The 20,477-nt window shown below is 40.0% G+C and overlaps 2 protein-coding genes across 2 annotated transcripts; one reads left to right on the top strand and one right to left on the bottom strand.

Annotated features, from left to right (window-relative positions):
• The first annotated feature begins 1,895 nt into the window (after window positions 1-1,895).
• On the top strand, window positions 1,896-7,439 carry LOC144991055 (solute carrier family 22 member 7-like). Its single transcript, XM_078944785.1, has 9 exons — window positions 1,896-2,352; window positions 2,437-2,540; window positions 2,641-2,795; window positions 2,920-3,088; window positions 3,402-3,525; window positions 3,625-3,734; window positions 4,735-4,949; window positions 5,907-6,015; window positions 6,139-7,439. Exons 1-9 carry the CDS (start codon window positions 1,969-1,971, stop codon window positions 6,368-6,370), a joined length of 1,602 nt encoding a protein of 533 aa, XP_078800911.1. The 5' UTR covers window positions 1,896-1,968; the 3' UTR covers window positions 6,371-7,439.
• A 408-nt stretch (window positions 7,440-7,847) lies between these two features.
• LOC144991056 (ATP-dependent RNA helicase DHX15) lies at window positions 7,848-19,032 on the bottom strand. The gene is made up of 14 exons (XM_078944786.1): window positions 18,823-19,032; window positions 17,142-17,466; window positions 16,833-17,026; window positions 14,709-14,868; window positions 14,270-14,488; window positions 14,017-14,184; window positions 13,844-13,930; window positions 13,614-13,763; window positions 12,716-12,824; window positions 12,443-12,634; window positions 11,400-11,522; window positions 8,613-8,803; window positions 8,348-8,517; window positions 7,848-8,265 (listed from the first exon to the last, which is right to left on the bottom strand). Exons 1-14 carry the CDS (start codon window positions 18,885-18,887, stop codon window positions 8,148-8,150), a joined length of 2,271 nt encoding a protein of 756 aa, XP_078800912.1. The 5' UTR covers window positions 18,888-19,032; the 3' UTR covers window positions 7,848-8,147.
• Window positions 19,033-20,477: the final 1,445 nt, after the last annotated feature.

The raw sequence follows: 20,477 nt of genomic DNA, 5'->3' as shown, positions 1-20,477 counted from the left end.
GGACAGATGGACCCAGGTCCCACCTTCCTTGCAAAATGTGTGTGCGTGTATGTGTGTTTGAGATGGTGTGTGTGTGCATGTGTGTGTGTTTATGTTGGGATGTATATATTGAGGGGGGAGGGGTGTGTGTACTAAGGGGGGTGCAGTTAAAATTGGCGGGTAGGGCACTAAGGGGACATCTCCTGATTACTCACAGTGACGTCCCCTCACCCAAAGCTTTTTATAATTACTGTGAGAAAGAAAAGTTAACCCCTTAAATGCTCATCAGTAAAACTATGTTAAATTACTGTTTCTTGACTCTGGTTGTGTTGTATTTTTGGATCAGGTGTGTCCTGGGAGAAAATAATACAAAGAATCTTATCATTTCTTTCTCATCCTACTTTGTTTATCTGAAGCTATATTTAGTAGTGATGCAATGATTCAGTTTCCCCAAATTTCAGCTCAAACCTCCATTTTTGGGTCATGGTTTTGTTTCAGTTCCATATATGATTTGTGTATCACAAAACAACTACAAAAAATTGAATATTCAGAATAATCTTTTTTGTTTTTATTACGTATTAATGAAGGAAAACCTTTCAGTTGGCTCATACTAAGCCTAGTGTAATGTATCAAAACAGTAACTACTATGCCCTTAAATTCAGCACAACAGTTGTTTGACAATTTCAACAGGAACATACTGTTATGCAGTAGGGATGCAACAATTCACTTTCCCCACAATTCGGTTTCCTAGTCTAACATATAGTGTTTTTTTATCAAGAACAATGGTATCCCTAGTATTTAGCTCATGTTGACACTGGTTGAGGACCAACTGACTTAACTATCTTGAACTTCACCACTCAAAACACTTTTGTGGTATGGCGGAATCCAAATAACCCCAGCTGCTTCTCCCAGTCCCTACATTTTTCCATCTCAGCGGAGAGATAAAAAAAAAAATAGTGTCTTCAAATTTGAATGTTCCTACTGCTTGCTGACATCCTCAATGCCCGCTGGTCATCTACGTTAGCTGCAAGCGCTCGGAAAATACATAACATTTATAACTCTAAAAAGTTATGAAAGACGAAAACTCAATACTAACATTTAAGAGTCAACTTTTGTGCTTCAGAGCCCACCCACATGAAGAAATGCATTCTCCTCCACCCGCAAGTGCATCGAGGATCACCGCACTGGTGGAAGAATAGTCAGGCCTAAGTCGCTCCGCCTCCTCCTAAAAAAAAAAAAAAAAACACTTTTGGACAAATGCCCCTACAATTAGAGCAATAGGGAGGAGCCAGAGGGGCAGGGAAAGCAATTCGGATTCGGCCTACAAGTCAGATTCACGCTGTACTTCAGTCTTTGATAGTCTACAAATCATGAGCACACTGACAAAATGAGAGGACAAAAGTTCAAAAAACACATCAGTGTGCACACAATCAGAGCCATGGCTCAAAATTAGAGGACAATTTGAGGATAGCTAAAGCCTTTTTTATATTTTCCAGCTATTTTTTTAATCCCTTATCAGAGTTGTTTTACCACCGGGAAATAAAAAATGTATTTTCATTGTTTATTTCCAATACTCAGGTACAATGTAAGCTCAAAGAAGAAGCAACAAAACAATTTCTTATTTAAGGCTTACTGAACATCCATCCATTTTCCAAACCCGCTTAGCCTATCCAAGCTTCTGTTGGGCGAAGCTGAGGATACATCTTGGACAGGTCACTAACCCATTGCAGTACGCTTAGTGAACATACAGTTTTATATATTACCACCATCTAGGAATTTTTTTTTTCTGTGGTTAAATGAAGTAAAACATTAACATATTTCATCAGCAATCCAAGAGAGAGTGGAAAAGTTGAATATCAAAGGTTAGCTTGCCTGGGCATCCACCCAAAACTGTAGCCTGTTGTTAGTATAAAAGTGCAAGAACAGGAGAAAATTTGCTTTAGTTGCCCATGTTAAAAGGAGGCAGACTGCCAGAAGTTGGAAGAAACAATGAAGTTCGAGAATGTGCTTGATGAAATTAATGGATTTGGAAAATTTCAGATCATGATCATTGGAATCAACTTCCTGGGTCGCTTCACTTTGCCCTGCCACTTCATGTTGAGTAATTTTGTAGCGGCTGTTCCAGCTCATCACTGTGACATTAAATCTTTTGACGATGAAGGTATTTTTAAAAACTTGTCTTGGGAAGAGAAGCTCCTTGTCAGTATTCCAGTCCAGCAGGGTGGCACTCCAAGTTCCTGTCAGATGTTTGTGGAGCCTCAGTATCATTTGTTGTTGCTAAGCTCCCCTAATGTTACTGAAATGCTAACTGTATCATGCCAAAACGGATGGGTTTATGACAACACAACGTTCAAATCTACAATAACCTCAGAGGTAAGTTTACAACAATCATGATGACTTTTATTGTCTGATCTTAGTCAACGATGTGATCTTGTCTTAATCCTAATTTTGTTCAAGTGGGATCTGGTGTGTGACAAGCGTGATAAAAACAAAGCATCTGCAACTATCTTTTTCATTGGAGTTATGTTTGGAGCTATATCCTTTGGAAGTCTGAGTGACAGGTATGACAGCTTCGGTGTTTATTTTTTCACTTGAAAAGGGAAATGGCAGTTTTTGTTTTTTAAACTCTCTGGAATTGACCTAATAACCAACTTTCTGCAGATACGGCCGGAGGATCATGCTGCTGGTTTCCTACATATCGGCTCTGATATTTGCTGTTGCCAGTGCTTTTTCCACAACTTACGAGATGTTTGCAGTGCTGAGGTTCTTCACTGGGTTTTGCATTACAGGCATTGTCATCGTCTCAGCAGTCCTCAGTAATTCATCTTTATTTTGCATCTGAAGAATTCTAAGTTGTGAGCTTTTTTTTGCAAAAAGTCAATGGTGAACTTTTGAAAATGTTGTTGGGTGATCCTAGCAATGATTTGTACTTCCTTATAGGTGTGGAGTGGGTGGACGTCAACCACAGGAAGTTGGTAGGAGTGGTTGATAGCTTTTCCTGGTCAATTTGGAACTGTGTATTTCCAGGAATTGCCTACCATATAACTGACTGGCGTTGGCTGATTCTCTGTGTTTCGTCACCATTAATTTTGAGTATCATCACTTGGAGGTAACTCAGAAATTCATATGAACTCCAACCAATCATGAAAAATTATATGAAGTTTAAAAATGCATTTGTTTTAGAACTAAATGGGTCATAAATATCAGATTATCAGAAAATATCCAACAACCAGACTGTCTGTTCTGTGCATGTAATGTGATTTCGAGTACATATTTTAAAATTACTATCTTAAAACATTTTCAGGTTTCCAAACACTGAAAATAAATAAATTCTGTGGACATTTGGGGAGGGCGAAACTTAATTTTATAAGTGTTTTTTACGGATGTGTGTTTACGAACAATTCCCTCTCGTTCTGCATCAGATGGATGCCTGAGTCAGCGCGATGGCTTATTGCCAATGGAAAGTTTGAACAAGCTCAGATTCATCTAAAGAAATGTGCCAAGATGAATGGAGCAGAAGAGTCAAGTCCCATCCTGAGTATAGAGGTTTGCATACTTCAAGCTCAACTTAACAGAGCAGAAAATACAAAGTGATTATATCTCTGGACACAAAAAATTCATTATGCAACTTTTTCGTACTTTCAGACACTAGCAACGATCATTGAGACGAAGAAAACTGATCAAACCTATTCCTACCTTGATTTGATAAGGACACCTAAAATGAGAAAAATTGCCCTAAGTACAGGTATATTGTGGTATGTATACTCATCTTTTGAAATGACATAAGTCAGGGTTCAATAAACTCTGAATCAAGCTCTGAAATTTGAGTCGATTCACTGTTTATTTCACCAGCTAACAGGAAAAAGCCATCATCAGTGGGATTCAGATTAAATGATTTACCATAGAAGCAGGTCGCCACTGTTCTTACAGACAAGGAGAGGAAGTGGCGTGAGCAGACGTTTTTCTGCTATACATTTATGAGGGCGAAGAAAAACTGCTGCTTACTTCTTTTCTTATACACTTACCACAGCTTTTTTTGTCAGTAATGTATTTGACTATTTATTATAAACAATGGATAAAGTCTAACATACCAAAAGCACAGTTGCAGCAAACTGGATTGAATAAGTTGCTAACAGATAACAATAACATTTTGTTCTGGATCACCCAATATTAAAAAAAAGGGGGGGGGGGACTGAAAAAACACTGAAATTTTTATGATAATCTAGGCTTTGCATAACTTTTACTGTTGTAGTCATTCTGAAATTCTGGCACAGCAGGGATGAGCAAAGTAAGGAGGTTCTGAAAACAGTTTTACAATAAAAGGTTTTAAAGCCTAAAATCTTACAGAATATCCATAAAGATTTGTAAATAATTCATTGCCTTTCTGTTTTCTTAACTTTCATTCATCTGTCAAAAGGTTATAGTAATAAAGGTAATTTCATACATTTTTGGACTGAAATCGAATTTCTGTCTACTTTATTTTCAAAAGGTCAAACCATACAAAAGACAAACTGTAGTGCATTCCTCCTGACAGTAGAAGTTAAAAATAATGCAGATGAAACATCTCGGATGTATTTTAAAGAGTGGGGTGGGCGGGGTGTCAGAGGTTTTAACAGATAAATCCACAGAGGTTTTTCCATCCAGAATGTCTGCCTGCATCTTCTCTGGTGTTGTTCTTATGGTAGTGTTCTCTTTAATTATAGCTTGTATAACTTCTAAAAATATTATTGGACTTGAACATTTCTGTGCCTTCAGGTTCTGTTTGGCAACCGCATATTATGGCATCAGCTTCAACATCCAAGGCTTAGGCCTCAGCATCTACCTCACTCAATTTGTTTATTCTTTAATTGAACTGCCAGCCAAAGGGACAGTTTACTATTTACTGGATAAGATTGGCAGACGACCCACACAGATGGGAGCTCTGCTGTGTGCCGCCATCTGTCTTGGAATCAACCTTGTCATCCCGAAAGGTAAGCCCAATACTCCAGGTTAGAGTTTATCTTGACACATTCTCTGACTTTAAAGTTTGCTTAAGATTTGTACCCAGAGAACTGAGACTTGACATTGAGATTTGAGATGTGTAAGCAGTGGTCATTTCAACTCAATTACATTCAAAAACACTTCATTAATTCCCAAAGGAATATCTGGTGTATGTAACAAGCAAACAAACAACATTTATTTATAATGCATTTTGAAATATAGATCACAGCTACTCAAAACACGTATTCATCAATTAAAGAACAGGTAGGAATTTTCACTGATACAGCAAACTCAAAAATTTGTAACAAAACACTGTTGGTTCATAAATCCATTCATTCATCTTCAAAATACTGTTTCCTCACAGCAGACCCAAGCCTCAAGTTACCTTTAGAATTTACTTTTATAAGTTTTGATTGTGTGTGGGGTCATAGTTGTTAATAGAGGGAGGGGGAGGGTAAAGGGGGGGCTGGGCTTTTACTATTTTATTTTTTTTAAGTATTCATTTATTTATTTTGTCTGTTTTTGTTTTTAACACCAAATCACTTCAAGCTATGCAAGTATAAGTAGCCCTTTTTAAAACAAAAAACAAAAAAGTTTAATTTGATTTGTTTGAGGCTTGAAGTTTCACTCACTTCAGTGCAAAAATTCTTTACCAGTTCATGTTTAAAGTCTGAAAATCTGTTTACTACTTTCTTATTTTGCTGTATATTTGTGGCACTGCAAGGAATCAACAATGTTCATATTCTTTTCAGTGCTAAATATGAAAGTGCTCCTTTGTGCATAAAATAATAGGACTTTTATCCCAGACCACAGGTTTGAAAGGTTTCCTGCAGGATGCAGTATTTCTTCTGATATTCCTATCATTTTAAACAAGAAGAAAACATGTTTGTATAGTTATTGATTAGATAAACATAAACGGTAATGGCTGGCCTCTTGGTTTTTGCCAGACTTGTCTGTCCCCAGAACAGTTGTTGCAGTCATTGGGAAAGGGTTTTCCTCAGCATCCTTTTCAACCGTTGTGCTGTACTGCTCTGAGCTCTATCCCACTGTGCTGAGGTAACCACCCACAGAAACGTGCACGCTTTTACTCAAATGTGTTATCTCCTTGCAATAAATCAGCATAGCGGGGACTGAAACACGACTGCTTCCACAATATTTGCATCTTTTTGTGTATTTTAGGCAGAACGGCTTTGGCTACAACTCCTTCATGGGTCGTCTTGGTGTAGCTTTGGCCCCTTTCATCCTCTTACTCGATGAGGTCTGGGAAAAGCTCCCACAGCTGGTCTTGTGCCTTCTGGCTCTAACAGGAGGACTGGTGGCGAGGACGCTTTCAGAAACACGCAACAGGTTCCTGCCAGAGACCATAGAAGACATTGAACAGCAGTGGAAGAACAAGAAGCCGCTGTCATGAACAGACGTGGTCCAAATTCAGCTAAAATAAATCAAAAGTGAATAGACTGTTGTTTCAACAACTAGATTTCTTTATTAAAGTATTTCTCGGTTTTTGTTTCTTTATTTTGTAACATGCTAAGAAAGATTGTTTTTGATTCCAAAATGTCTTGACGATGTATAAAGCAATAGTTCCCATCCTTTAATAACTTGAAATCAATAATATTTAAAGTGAAAATGACTAAAGCTATGAAAGTTTTATGGGTTCCTACTGAGCTGTTTTTGCACTGACTTTGACGACTGTTGACCAGCAGAACCATCCTAGATTCTGGTGAAACCGGAGCTACAATTGAATGATATCACTTCTCAAGGAGTGTTTGCCCTTTGTTTAGCAATTTTACAACAAACTCTTAACTTGAAGTTTTGCACGAGGAGATGGATTCTACCTTTAAAACCACTCAAGTTGCTCAAATAGCAGATTCTCTAGAATCTTCACTCAAAAAGTGGCAAATTTAAGAGTTCCGACTCTTACAATGAATTGTTCCTGCTGTCATCCTTTCATACCCAAGTTAGACAAAGTGATGGGCTGGATTAGGTTGATTACTTCCATATGGATTAAGTTTCCAGGCAAATGATATTAAATATTATAAATTGCAGTTAATTCATGAGGCTTAACCCCCAACTGCAGCCTCTACTAAAAGAAAAAACCATCTTAGCCATACAGTGTATCATATTTCAGACCAATCTTGAAGCTGTCGTCTATTTTAAAGTCCCTGTGAAGGTATTTTATTAACAGCTAAGAAGCGCTTTGAAATTGTAGCCCGACTATTGCATCAGCCCCCCACCCCCACCCCACTGGTTTTTAATGTTTTTAAACACCTACTTTTCTCTGCATTTTTTTCTTTCATCATTGTTCCATTTACTAGATGTGCTCTCTTTACCACTTTTGTCATGTTTCATTTTTAGCATTGACTGTCTCCTCACTGTTTTGATCATGTTGCAGCTCTTCATGTCATCAGAAGTGGGTTTTAGGTGTCCTTAAATAAAGATCTAGTACATCTTTAAATTAAAAAAAATAGTCATAAAGTGAACATTTGAGTTTGCCATATGACTCATAACTTTCTTCCCTCTAACAATCTTAAAATTACTTTTTTCTAAAATGGAGTGTTTCTTTAAGAAAATATTGCACCACTGTCAGGAAATCTGAGGGCAGGACTGTAGCACATAGCAGGTTTGGTTGTCACAGCATTATCCAGGAGTCGGTTATGCAGCTAGCAACACTTTTTTTGAATCTATCAAAAATTCAAAGTCCATTTTTGTCTGCAAAAAAACAGATGTAATTCATTTGTCCACATGAGCCTGTGGAGGTTGTTGGTAAAACATCACAAAGGATAATATTAAAAAACAAAACTCAATACGAATATGGATTGATAACAGTCAATACGGTTAAACTGACTGCTGACAACAGCAAATGTTCTCTTTAAGTGCCACACAAAATTTAGGTCAAAGCTCCTTTATTAAAGAAAAGAAAGCACGGGTCTTTGTTATGGCTCCAGATCTCCTAAAAATGAACACAGCCACATCTAAATTTGACATTTCTTTTGAGAATGATCATAGCCAAGATTAACAATAGTTGCTGATATCACTCCTACATAACTGACAACGATGAGGGAGGAAAAGAAGCAAAATAAGCAGTTATAAAAATCAAAAAGCCAACTTTAAACATCAAGATACAATGATACAGAAGAATCTAAAACTATAGAATGCAGCTGTTTTCCAGGACATGGATGTTCTATTGTTCAGTACTGAGAATACTCTTTGCTCTCCAATTTGGCAATAATTCGCTCCAGTTGCCTCTTAGCTTCACATTGTGGAAAGTTGCTCATATCGTAGTACTGGGGTGCAATCTTCACCAGCCTGCAAAAAAAGACACAAAGACGTACAGTTAGAATCCAAACCACTTTTTTTTTACTTTGAATTTAGAAGCCCGCACACTCACCACTCTGGTTTGATGTCTGTGCACGTTCTGATGTAGTTCTTGGTCGTGAGGACAAACTCATTGTAGAGCACCCACTCTGGCTTGTGGTCCAGGACAGTGGACGGGTGCAGCTGAACCACCTGGTTGTCTTTGACTGTGAGGTAATGTCCTGTGCGTTCCAAATGAGCCACCTGCAGAAGAAGCAGAAGAGCTCTAAACCTTTGCAGGGCAGGAGTAACACCAGCAGACGTACATGCCGGATGAAAGCAGCGTCAGCTCGTCTCACCTGCATGAAGAAGCCAGTGCAGAGAGCACGCCGGATGTTGATGTAGTAATCTCTGCTGGTGAACTCTGTGCTCCGCCTGGGCAGGTTAAAGCGGTCCATAATCCTCGACAGCTGCTGACGCACGTTGTCAGCAGACATCAGTGAGCGGTAGTTGACAAAGTTGTCATAGCACCACTGGTTAGACTCATGGTCTAGAAATAAAGAATAAAAAAAAAAAGATTCAGAAAAATGTGTTTTTCCATTCACGCTGACTGGCATAAAGTTGAATCCACAGTATTGATGAACAGAAAAACATGTTTTATTCAGTACAGCCAAACCTCTAAGTGTTTTTTGTCTATGTCAGGTGTGTCCAAACTTTGTGCAGAGTTAGAATTTGAATAGTAAAGACATAAACAAATCAAAGACTGAACTAACATTGCATAACAGCCATTGGAAAATAGGATAAAGTAATCACATATATGCAAATCTACTATGGAAAAGCAATCACAGCAAATCTTGATCAACAATCTTGATCCTTTCAGAGAACAACATCTGTGCAGAATGACGTAACTTTGGACATCCTGTTCCTTTCAAACCTCACAATGGTCTGCTTCTGTAAACATTGAGGTATAGATGGTGGTACCATTAGCTAATAATGTTGCTGTTGTTCTCCATTTGTCTGAGGAAGAAACAGATTTTCTATCACACGTGCAACATCCCTCAGGGGTCTCATGACTTCCGTCTCCAGTGTTTTGGCACCGGTGTAGTGCCAAAAAATGGCTTTTTGGAATAAAGACGACATATCCTACCTTAAATCTTAATATTGGACAACTGCCATCAAGTAAAGGAATCTGGATTATCAATTTCTACCTGAGATCAAATATTTTCATAGAACTGGGCACAGCGCTGCTGCCATCTGCTGGCCAAATGTGAAATAGCTTTCTTAGACTTGAGTCTCATCTTTCCATAGTAATGTTTATCTTCTTCAATCACGTTTTATTGAAGGGGCTACAGGTCAGAATAAATTTGATGACAGGCCAGACTGCAGACATACCTGGTTTACACAATATTAAGTTGTTAGATGATTGTGTGAACTAAGCGTAAGGTAAACAGATAAAAACAAAAGAAGACAACTGCATGCAGAAGCCAGGGCTCCAGACTAACTTTTTTCACTAGGAGCACTGTGGCCCCCCAACTGAAAATTTTAGGGGCACAACTAGAAAATTTAGGGGCGCATACCGTAAATCAACATGCTAACCGAATCTACTAATTTCCACTGTATTACTAATAAATACTTTAATAATAGATGCAGAAATTACAATGTGCTGTTTGAAATTCAGTGTCACATTTTAATCTGCACTTTTGAAGATGCAACAACAGGTAAACTGACATCACCATCGCTGTCATGAGAGTACAAATAGTAAACAAAATACCATACATTTAGAATAAAAAAAAGTTTTTAGTAATAAAGTGATTACCGTAGTAACCTTTCGATCATTTCACAGTTACAAACAATACTTAAATGAATGTAAACATTAGGGGATGGAAATTCATGTTGGCGACACCAAATAGGTGCAGCCAAGATGCACAATAAGCGTGTTTGAGATCACCCAGATGGACGCAACACTGCACAGATCACCTGGTGTGAGATGTATAATTTTGTTTTTGCTCTAACATCACCTGTCAATCAAAACAAAAATATCACCAGAAAGGGGCGGGAGCAAGACCCCAACCTGAGCGAACGCAGCTGGAAATTTAGTACTGAACTGACTGAAAGCTGCCCTACAGACTACAAAACAATTCATTATGGGACATGTGTCCTGATGGGTTTTTGTAGTTCACTGATCAATTAAAATAATTTAAAATACCAACTGATTAAAAAAAGGCTACATACATTACAAAACATTAAAATAAGTATAAAAGATGTAATATCACAGATCATACTTAGGGGGAGAGGCATATTAAAACTAAATTGAATGTTAAGGACAACTCCTAATTCCTGTTCTCCTTCAGTCTCGCTGCAGCTTCGCCTTCATGCCCCACCCCCCACCCCCAGGGCGCTGGTTCATCTTAAAACGTCTATCGTTGCATTTTCCACACGTGTTTTAAGTGTGTAAGACTAAATCGTGTTGTTGCCCACACGTGTTTAATGTTACAGCCCCGTTAGCTGTTACGCATGTAGGTGTAGGACATTTATTCTCCTCAGCTGCCCCGACTCCCGCGGGAGCGGTGTGCTGCCGTAACAGCCGCGCATGAGAACCGTGGTTTGCTTCGCGAGTTTGAGACCCCTGCTGTACACTCTGGCACTGGTACATTAGCCGCAGGTCGGAAGAATGAATCAATAGTTCGCTTGCTCATAGCTCAGACGCACATATGAGGTTGTGATGATATTTGTCTCCGTTTCCTTCCCACAGATGTTTACGCGCACTCGATTATCTCTAGGCCCCGCCCCCTCCACATATTTTAGCCACTTACAGTGACTTTCCCTATTCTTCTCACACGCATTGGCCGCCTCAGGCATCACTCAATGACACGTGAGTGTGCGCTCGCGTGTGCTCCAGTCTCATGAGTATTCGCGCAAGTGTGTCTGTCTGCGTGTGTGCGCTCGCGTCTCATTGATGATTTCATTGCTCATTTCATCGATCATTGACGTGCCCCTTCCACTATTAATGTATAAAAATACGGAGGGTGGGGGAGGCAAATTTACTGGTAGCACATGTGCGACTGGATGTAAAATTCAGTCGCATACTCTCAAATTTTGGTCGCAAAATGTGAGTCTGGAGCCCTGGAAGCTATTCTGACACTTACTTTGTTTGAAGGCATGGTAGACGTTGAGCATCGTCAAGTGGTCTCCATCAATGTGAGCAAACCTCATCTTGGACTCGTCAGCTGCCTTCTTAGCCTCCGTAGGACGGACAAAGCACTGTGGGACTAAACAAGGTTGGTATGGGCCCCAACAAAGCCGCCCATACGGATGAGTCAAACGTTCACAGAAAAATGGAGCAAAGCCTATGATGCTAGGGCACTGGACACAGCGTTGGGACAGGGCAGGACCACACTATCAAAAGGGTAGAGGGGGAGCTGCGGTCTTTTCTCATGGTCATTTCCAACAGTAATGGATTTTAGTGCGGAGAGAGGGGAGTCATTAAGCACATCTGTAAAACAAGAGTTTTCACACAACTACAGTGTTAGGAACACCAGCAACGACTGAACTTTGCAAAACTTCAGGATCTGACTTTGGAATTCCATAAAGACTACAATTATGACAGAAAATGTTAATCTCAAGGTACACAAGACAATTGTAAACAACTAACAATATTGAAACTCATAGTTATTGTAAGTAAAGATTAATACTGGAACTGTGACATAAACCCAAGTGGTGCCTGCCCTATCCACATGTATAAATGATTAAAAAAATATAAACTTAGTCCACCCTTAATTAAAATAACAAAATTGAGAATAAATATCTCAACATTTCTGCACCTAGAAAGTAAATTCTCTAAATGTTTAAAGTGCAAGGTAACAAGCTGGCCAAAAGGACAGGGTTTGTGTTTATTCTCAAAAACTAAGGAAAGACTTTTATAAACGATTTGTTTCAAAACGTTAATCAGAACGTTGAGCTTTTTTTTCTTTTTTTATGTAATCAAGAAGGAACCGAAAAGTCATTTTAAATAGTGCTGCACTCATTTCCTCCTCCTGTTAAATGTACAGTTTTTGGCTGATTTAGTAGCCAAGATCATTTTTCATCAGAAAAGAAACCGTGTTGCAGACGTCTTTACTGACACGTTATCAACCAGATCAGACTTGGCCTACAGCAGGCAAGAAGACGTCAGCCCAGTCCTGGGCATTACCTGACAGCATGGCGGTGATGGAAAGAATTTCGTTGGAGCAGTTAAACTCGCAGCTCGCAATGACCATCTTTGCTAGCTGAGGATCCAGTGGAAACTCCGCCATCATGGAGCCCAGCTCGGTGAGGTCTCCGTCATCGTTGAGAGCGGCCAGATAGTTCAGCAGTTCAAGAGCTCTCATGAGGGTCTCTGGAGCTGCAGGTGGAGGGAGACAGGTGGAGCATTTAGGTAGAGAAATGGAAGTTGGATCGGTCCAAACTCAGCAAAATGACTCACCTGGTGGATCCATGAAGTCAAAGTGAACGAGGTCATCAATGCCCAGCTTTTTCAGCTGCAGCACCACGGAACCCAAATTGGACCGAAGAATCTCGGGGTATGTGTTATCCTGGGGAAAAGGGAATTTATTAATGACAATTTTATTATCAAAATACAGGTTGTTGCTCAGTTTGTAAATAAGGTTGTTGTCAAGGCAAAGTGTTAAAGCGTGTTTGCAAAATATGCTTCTAGAGATGGTTTGACCCTTTAACACTCGAGATGCTGAATCAGTTGATGTATGTTGATTACAAAAGCTCTTCACTATTGTAAAGTTTTACATATCAGTGCAAAACTGCTTTTCCCCGCTTCTGCTGGACTTGTGTTAATTGCATAAACATTTTGGAAGTCAAAAGTATGTAAACACTCTGGTATAAGAGGATTAAAATGATATGTTTTTCCTTAAGGTTTCACATTTTTCCAGTTTGTATCCTTAGATCTGTAAAAACTGCTTTTTATAAACTAACTGAATTGGTTAAATGTACTAAAGTATGAATCAAAATGAACTATAAAGCCAAACAAAATGGAAAAAGGTTTGGATCTAAAAACATTTTTCAATTTACAGGAATTTTCTTTTAACCACTGCAAGGTGATTCATTTCTCTACATTTATTTATTACAAATGGTTTGTCCTTCAGTTTGCTGAGCATCTATGGGTTTGCGAAAGATGCCGTTTTACTTGTTAGAAGGATTTCTTAAATAGTCCAACAGTTTTCATTCATGTGAAGCCAGACCCAGAGACTGCTTCCAATACAAAGTATATTATTTCATGCTTTATTATAGAACTATGAAAGACAGTGGGACAGTTTTTTTTTTAATTCAAAGAGAAAATGGTTTTGATTTCTGCAGAAAAAGTCACTTGCCTGCATCTCAGTTTTGTAGGCTTTCTCCGTGTAGAGACGGAAGCATTTCCCTGGTCGTGTTCTGCCGGCGCGACCCGCCCTCTGCTGGGCAGAAGCTTTACTGATGGCTGTGACCAGCAAAGACTCCACTCTGATCCGAGGATTGTACACCTTAACACAAATGTCAAATCAGAACAATTTTTATTTTAACTGAAGCCAACATAGGGGAATTTTTTTCCTTACTTGTTTACCTTCTGTTTCGCAAATCCAGGATCGATTACAAAAACCACTCCATCAATTGTTAAAGAAGTCTCAGCGATGTTTGTTGACACTACGACCTACAGAGAAAACAGCAGACTTTTGGCTCAACCCAAGTTGGATCACATGAAATGTCAACATTAGGAAGAATTGACCTAAAACACACCTTTCTGCCAATGGCACCGTTGGGTTTCCTTGGAGGAGGCGGCTCAAAGATCCTTTGCTGCTGCTGAGGAGGCAGCGTGGAATACAGCGGAATGATTTTGATGTCCCCGACTTCAGGACCCAGGTCATCAACCTCACGTTTGATCCTCTTGCAAGCCTCGTCTATTTCCTAGAACAAAACATGAGGTTTCAATTTGTAGTTTTAAGGTAATGCCGTTTGTAACAGACTTTCAAAAAAAAGGAAATTCAGATACCTCTTGACCTGTGAGAAACAAAAGGCAGTCGCCTTCTTCTTCCTCGCACATGTGAATCTGAATGACTGTGCGGATCGCTGCCTCAAGGTAGTCCCGCTCTGGCTCAGGGGTATAAAAGATCTCTACAGGATGTGTGCGTCCAGGAATTGTTAGCAGAGGACAGTTGTCAAAGTATACTTGGAACTTCCCAGCATCCAGAGTGGCGCTCATGACAATCACCTGTGCAGATAAAAAAATTCCATCCATGTGCAAATGCACACTTTTTAGAAACGCGATCACCTTTGGCAAAGTTTGGGAAAAGCAACTTGTGCTTCCTTAGCGATTTGTAGTAATTACACACATTAGCATGCAATTTTGTGTTTGACATTTTCGGAAAAGGAAGTGAAGACTGAACAGAACAGAAATTATTTGATACAAGAAAAGCTTGAAAGAAGAATACCTTCAGGTCAGATCTTTGACGGACCACTTCTTTCAACACTCCCATCAGGATATCTGTAGCTAGAGTTCGCTCGTGGGCCTCGTCCAGAATGATCACACCGTATCGCTCCAGCAGAGGGTCGTTCATAGCTTCTCTCAGTAACATACCGTCTGTCATGTACCTAAAACAGTCACAGGCATTCGTTAACTTCTTTTGTTTGTTGAAAATACTGCAGTGTCAGGGCTCCAGACTGCGAGCAATTGGTCGCATTTTGCGACCAAAATTTGAGAGTGTGCGACTGAATTTTACATCCAGTCGCACATGTGCTACCAGTAAATTTGCCTCCCCTACCCTTCGTATTTTTTTATACATTAAACTTAGAAGGGGCACGTCAATGAAATAATCGATGAGACGCGAGCGCACACGCACGCAGGCAGACACACACACTCGCACACATACTCATGAAACGCGAGCACGTACACTCTCGCGTGATGCCTGTGTGTGAGGCGGCCACTGCGTGTGAGAAGAATAGGGACAGCCACTGTGAGTGGCTAAAATGCGTGTAGGGGGAGGGGCCTAGAGACAATCGAGTGCGCGTAAACATCTGTGAGAAGGAAACGGAGACAAATATCACAACCTGATATGTGCGTCTGAGCCATGAGCAAGCGAACTATTGATTCGTTCTTCCGACCTGCGGCTGGTGTACCAGTGCCAGAGTGTACAGCAGGGGTCTCAAACTCGCGGCCCGCAGGCTATTTGCGGCCCCCAAGATGATATTTTGCGGTCCCCGCCTTAATATGAAAAAGTTCAATTTTAATGCAGCCCGCCAGTTTGTATGAATGACACTTTTTCATTGTCGTGCGCGAAGCTGACCAGCCAATCACAGTGGGATAAATGACTCTTGGGGGTGTGACAATGACAGGGTTTGAGAGCAGGAAACCTGACCGCCCCCTCCCCGGACCACATTAAGGAGTTCCTTACTTTCTTTTTTAGAATGTATCTATTCGCTCGTAATTTTCTACATACATGCAGCCCGTGCTGAACTTTTCTCTGGGCCGCACAGACCCGGAGGAAGGTTTAGGTTTTGGTTACGGCGGCGCATCAAACGGTTATGCCGTTACGGCAGCTCACCGCTCCGCGGGAGTCGGGTCAGCTGAGGAGAATAAATGTCCCACACGTACATGCGTGACAGCTAACGGGGCTTGAACTTTTAACACGTTCGAGCAAAAACAACATTAGTTTTAGACACACTGAAAATACGTGGGGAAAATGCAACGATAGACGTGTTTGAGATGAACCAGCACCTCGCCTGGATCGTTGGGGAGACCAGGCGGGGGGGCTGTGAGATGAAAGCGAATCTGCAGCGAGACTGAAGGAGAACAGGAAATTGGAGTTGTCCTTAACATTCAATTTAGTTTTAATATTCTTCTCCCCCTTAGTATGATCTTTGTTATTACATATTTTATGATTATTTTAATGTTTTGTAATGTATGTAGCCTTTTTTAATGAATTGGTATTTTGAATTATTTTAATTAATCACTCCACTACAAAAACCATCAGGACACATGTCCCATAATGCATTGTTTTGTAGTCTGTAGGGCAGCTTTCAGTCAGTTCAGTTTCCAGCTGTGTCCGGGTAGGTTTGCCCCTTGCTCCCACCCCTTTCTCGTGATATTTTTGTTTTGATTGACAGTTGATGTTGGAGCAAAAACAAAAATATATGTCACACACCAGGTGATCTGTGCAGCGTTGAGTTCACCTGGGTGATCTCAAACACGCTTGTTGTGCATCTTGGCTGCACCTATTTGGTGTCACAAAGATAAATTTCCATCCGTTTTCTTTACTTATTTGTACTGTCATGACAGCGATGGTGATGTAAGTTTACCTGTTGCTGCATCTTCAAAAGTGAAGAATAAAATGTGACACGGAATTAGAAACAGCACATTGTAATTTCTGCATCTATTATTAAAGTATTTATTAGTAATACAGTGGAAATTAGTATATCTGGTTAGCATGTTGATTTACGGTATGCGCCCCTAAATTTTCTGATTGTGCCCCTAAAATTTTCAGTTGGGGGCCACTGTGCTCCTAGTGAAAAAAGTTAGTCTGGAGCCCTGAGTGTTTGATTCAATAAGCAGTACTTACTTTAGGATTGTTTTAGCAGAGCTGCAATCCTCAAATCTGATGGAATAGCCGACTTCTTGTCCAAGCATGACATCCATTTCATCTGCCACCCTTTGAGCGACGCTCATGGCAGCCACTCGCCTTGGCTGAGTACAGGCTACAGCTCGCTTGGGACCAGGCAAACCTCTAACCATGTCCACACACCACTGTGGGATCTAGAGTTTGACATGAATGTTGATGTTAGAATTTCATAAACAAAAAATATATATATATTAACAAAGCAAGTTCTGCAAATCCAGTTTGAAAACTGAACATTTTCGTAAATATTACCTGTGTGGTTTTCCCAGAGCCTGTCTCTCCTACAAGGACAAAGCTTTGCTGACGTGTGATGATGTTGGTGAAGCTCTCCTTATACTCCCACACAGGAAGCTGTAACCTCTTCTTTAAGATCTCATAGAAACGCGGTGTGTGTGGCAGGTTGGTGAAAGGGTTGATCTGCTGATGCATTGGCATCTGCTTAAGAGTGGGTAAGCTGGCCACAGGTGCTGTGCTGTTGGAGACTGCAGCAGAAGGCTTGGAGTCTCTATCCCTGTCTCTGTCCCGGTCCCTGTCCCTGGAGCGGTCCTCACGATCCCTGTCCCGATCTCGATCCCTCCTGTGGATGTATTTAAATAATTAAAAAGTTATATTAATATTTATTTTTATGACCAAGCTGCCTCTTGAATTTGAATCAAAGCAAAATAAACGGTAAGGCGAATAACAGCATCCCCTTACAAAATACAGTTAAAAAAGGGTTAAGTGAATCTTAAGTGGGACACCTTTTGTTTACTGAGAGCAATAAAAAGACAACAAACCTACGCCACACTTTCGATCAGAAAAAATCTTTTGGACAAAAGCAGAACTCTCTAAAACACCGGAAACTACCATAGAAGAAGAAATATTGAGTTCTGTTGTACACAAAGAAACCTGCAGCATAGAGCGAGACGATCTTCTAAACGTGCTTTTATTATTGTTATGATTATATTAACTGTTGTTCGCTCAACTTTTTTTTTTTTGTTGGCTGTAGCTGGAAGAAGGGTTAGGGTTAAATTAATACGTGCCAACAACAACATTTAGCAGAGGACGCAGTTAAAAAAATCCATGCAGGCAACACCAACATCCGCCTTATTTTGTTTGGATACGATTGGAAACATAAATTCATGATTGTTTACACAGTTTCTCACGACTGGGCAGCATTTCTCCGTTCAAAAGCAGCCTCCGTTAGCTAACACTCATCTTAAAGCTGCTCCTCTGCTTGGAGACAGTCCTCCCGGGAGACGAGGTTCTCCTGAGTCCAGCAGCTCAGTGTGTGTGTGTGTGTGTGTGTACATACACACACTTCTTTAGTAATAGTAGTAATTAACATGTAATTGTCTTTTAATAGGTAGATAGTATAGTAGTTGCAAACCGATTGTCAAATAATATCTGCACATTCTAATGCAGAATGCAACAACAACATCAAAAAATACTCTTGTAATAATATTGTGCAAATTAAGCGACAGCTGTATTGTTAGTCTTTGAATTCAAGCTTAAATAAATTGCACTAAGTCAACCAACATAAAGAAGCCTGGTCACTGGCGCACAAAAACTATCAGCAGAGGTTTTCTATTCGACATACACCGCTCAAACCAGTACGAGACGACAACTAGCTACCGGCTAATTTTAACATTAGCCACACACGTGTATGATGAATGAAACAGACAGCGTCGATGCTTCGTTTACTAGTGAAGGCCATCACTGGCAAGCTGACCGGCTACGCTGTTGTTAGCATAACTAACCTTTATAACTACGCAAGATAATGACATTCAAATTCTATTGAGGAATTTTGGTTCCTGTACTGTTGTGTCGGTAACTACTGGGGCGGTATTGTCTCAACTCCTGTAGGCTGTTGTTAGCAAACTAAACTAGCGCCAGCTAAAGTTTAGCTCGTTGCTAGCATATAGCGGATACGCCACCATACAGCTTCACATACCCGTCAGACCTCTTCTTATTGGAAGAGTAATCATCGCCCAAGTCCAAGCGATGTCTTTTAGACATCTTATAAGATGAACACACTCTATCAGTTGTCAATTGACAAGAACAGAAAGCCAAACGCGTAACAAAGTCGTTTTCCTGATTTCGTCTTCTGTTAAATTTTGCTAGCCACAGCTCATTACTGCCACCTTCAGGTCGTCTTCTGGCGGTCATGATAGAAAGAAATGGCTCACTACCGCCACCTCCTGGTAGGGAGGGTTGATAGGAATTTTCTTTCCTTCTCTTCCCCCTCTGTCCTCCATAGATTCACTTTTCCAACCTTCCTCATGTTTTTTACCTTCTAATTATTCTCTCTTAAAATAAATAAATTCATGTTTCTTGGTATCAACTTGGTATCGAACGTTCTTATTATCGACTTTTTCCACAAATTCTGCCATGATGATTACTTGAATTGTTTCCCATTGCTCAAAATCATCCACCCCTATCTAATTTGTCAGCCATTTGTATGCCTCTTTAAAGATTTTACCTTAAATATGATAATCTATAACGCATGCTTAAACCACCTGCAGGTAATTTACCTATTCTTTGTTCTATTGACTGAAAAATTAACCTTTTTACAATTGGAATTTGCTGGCCAATGTGGAACCTTTCTTTTTTCCCCCACATTTTTCACTTTATGTTCTACAACCCATCCTAAACTCTTTTTCTCATTGCCCTATTGCAGATTTAAATTTGTTATTTGTATTAAATTCAACTTTGGTCCCACCCTCCACCTCTCAGTAAGACCTGCGAGGAGTTTGCAGTCCACTTTACCACTGAGATAGATGACATTAGATCATCTATCTTATGAGGTGGGATCAACGACCCCCTGTTGGTCTTTCCACCGCACGTCCTCCTATCAGTAAGAAAACGCTCGATCGTTTTGTCTTGATTGATGCTGCAGAGCTCCGACAAGTGATAATGAAAACCAAAACTTGTTCTCTTGATCCCATCCCCACCTGACTTTTTAAATCAGTCTTCACATCCAGTAAGGAAGAGTTACTAAACATTTTATGCTGCTCTCTTCAGACCAGAGTCTTCCCTGCATCCCAAAAGACTGCTATGGTAAGACCCATTCTGAAGAAGAGTGGTTTAGATGACTTCAATCTAAACAGCTACCAGCCGCTATCCAATCTGTCATTTTTAAGTAAAATGTTAGAAAAACTTGATTTTACTTAACTGAATGATTTATTTAAGAAAATGACATGATAGAAAAGTTTCAGTATGGTTTTAGACCTTAACACTCAACAGAGATAGCCCTTATCAGGGTCTTAAATTATCTCAGGCCCAATGCTGACAGAACAAAGTATCTATTTTAGTCTTTACTGGACCTGAGTGCAGCCTTTGACACAGCTGACCACTCTATCCTTTTGAACAGACTTCACGACATGATTGGAATTACAGGGAGAGCTTTTAATTGGTTTAAATCCTACCTCACATATAGATATTTTATTGTTGATTCAAATAATTTTTCTTCTAGAAGGTACAAACTGACATGTGGGGTCCCTCAAGGGTCCATCCTGGGTCACCCACTTTTTAATCTATTCATGTGTTTTTGCTTTTTGACATCATCAGGAGACAAGGCATTACTTTCATAGCTATGCTGATGACACT

Source organism: Oryzias latipes, chromosome 1, assembly GCF_053564925.1.
Source record: "Oryzias latipes strain Hd-rR chromosome 1, Olatipes_Hd-rR_3.1".
NCBI classification, from domain to species: Eukaryota; Metazoa; Chordata; class Actinopteri; order Beloniformes; family Adrianichthyidae; genus Oryzias; species Oryzias latipes.
The sequence above is the reverse complement of the archived record's forward strand: the minus strand, read 5'-3'. Positions and strand labels throughout refer to the sequence as shown.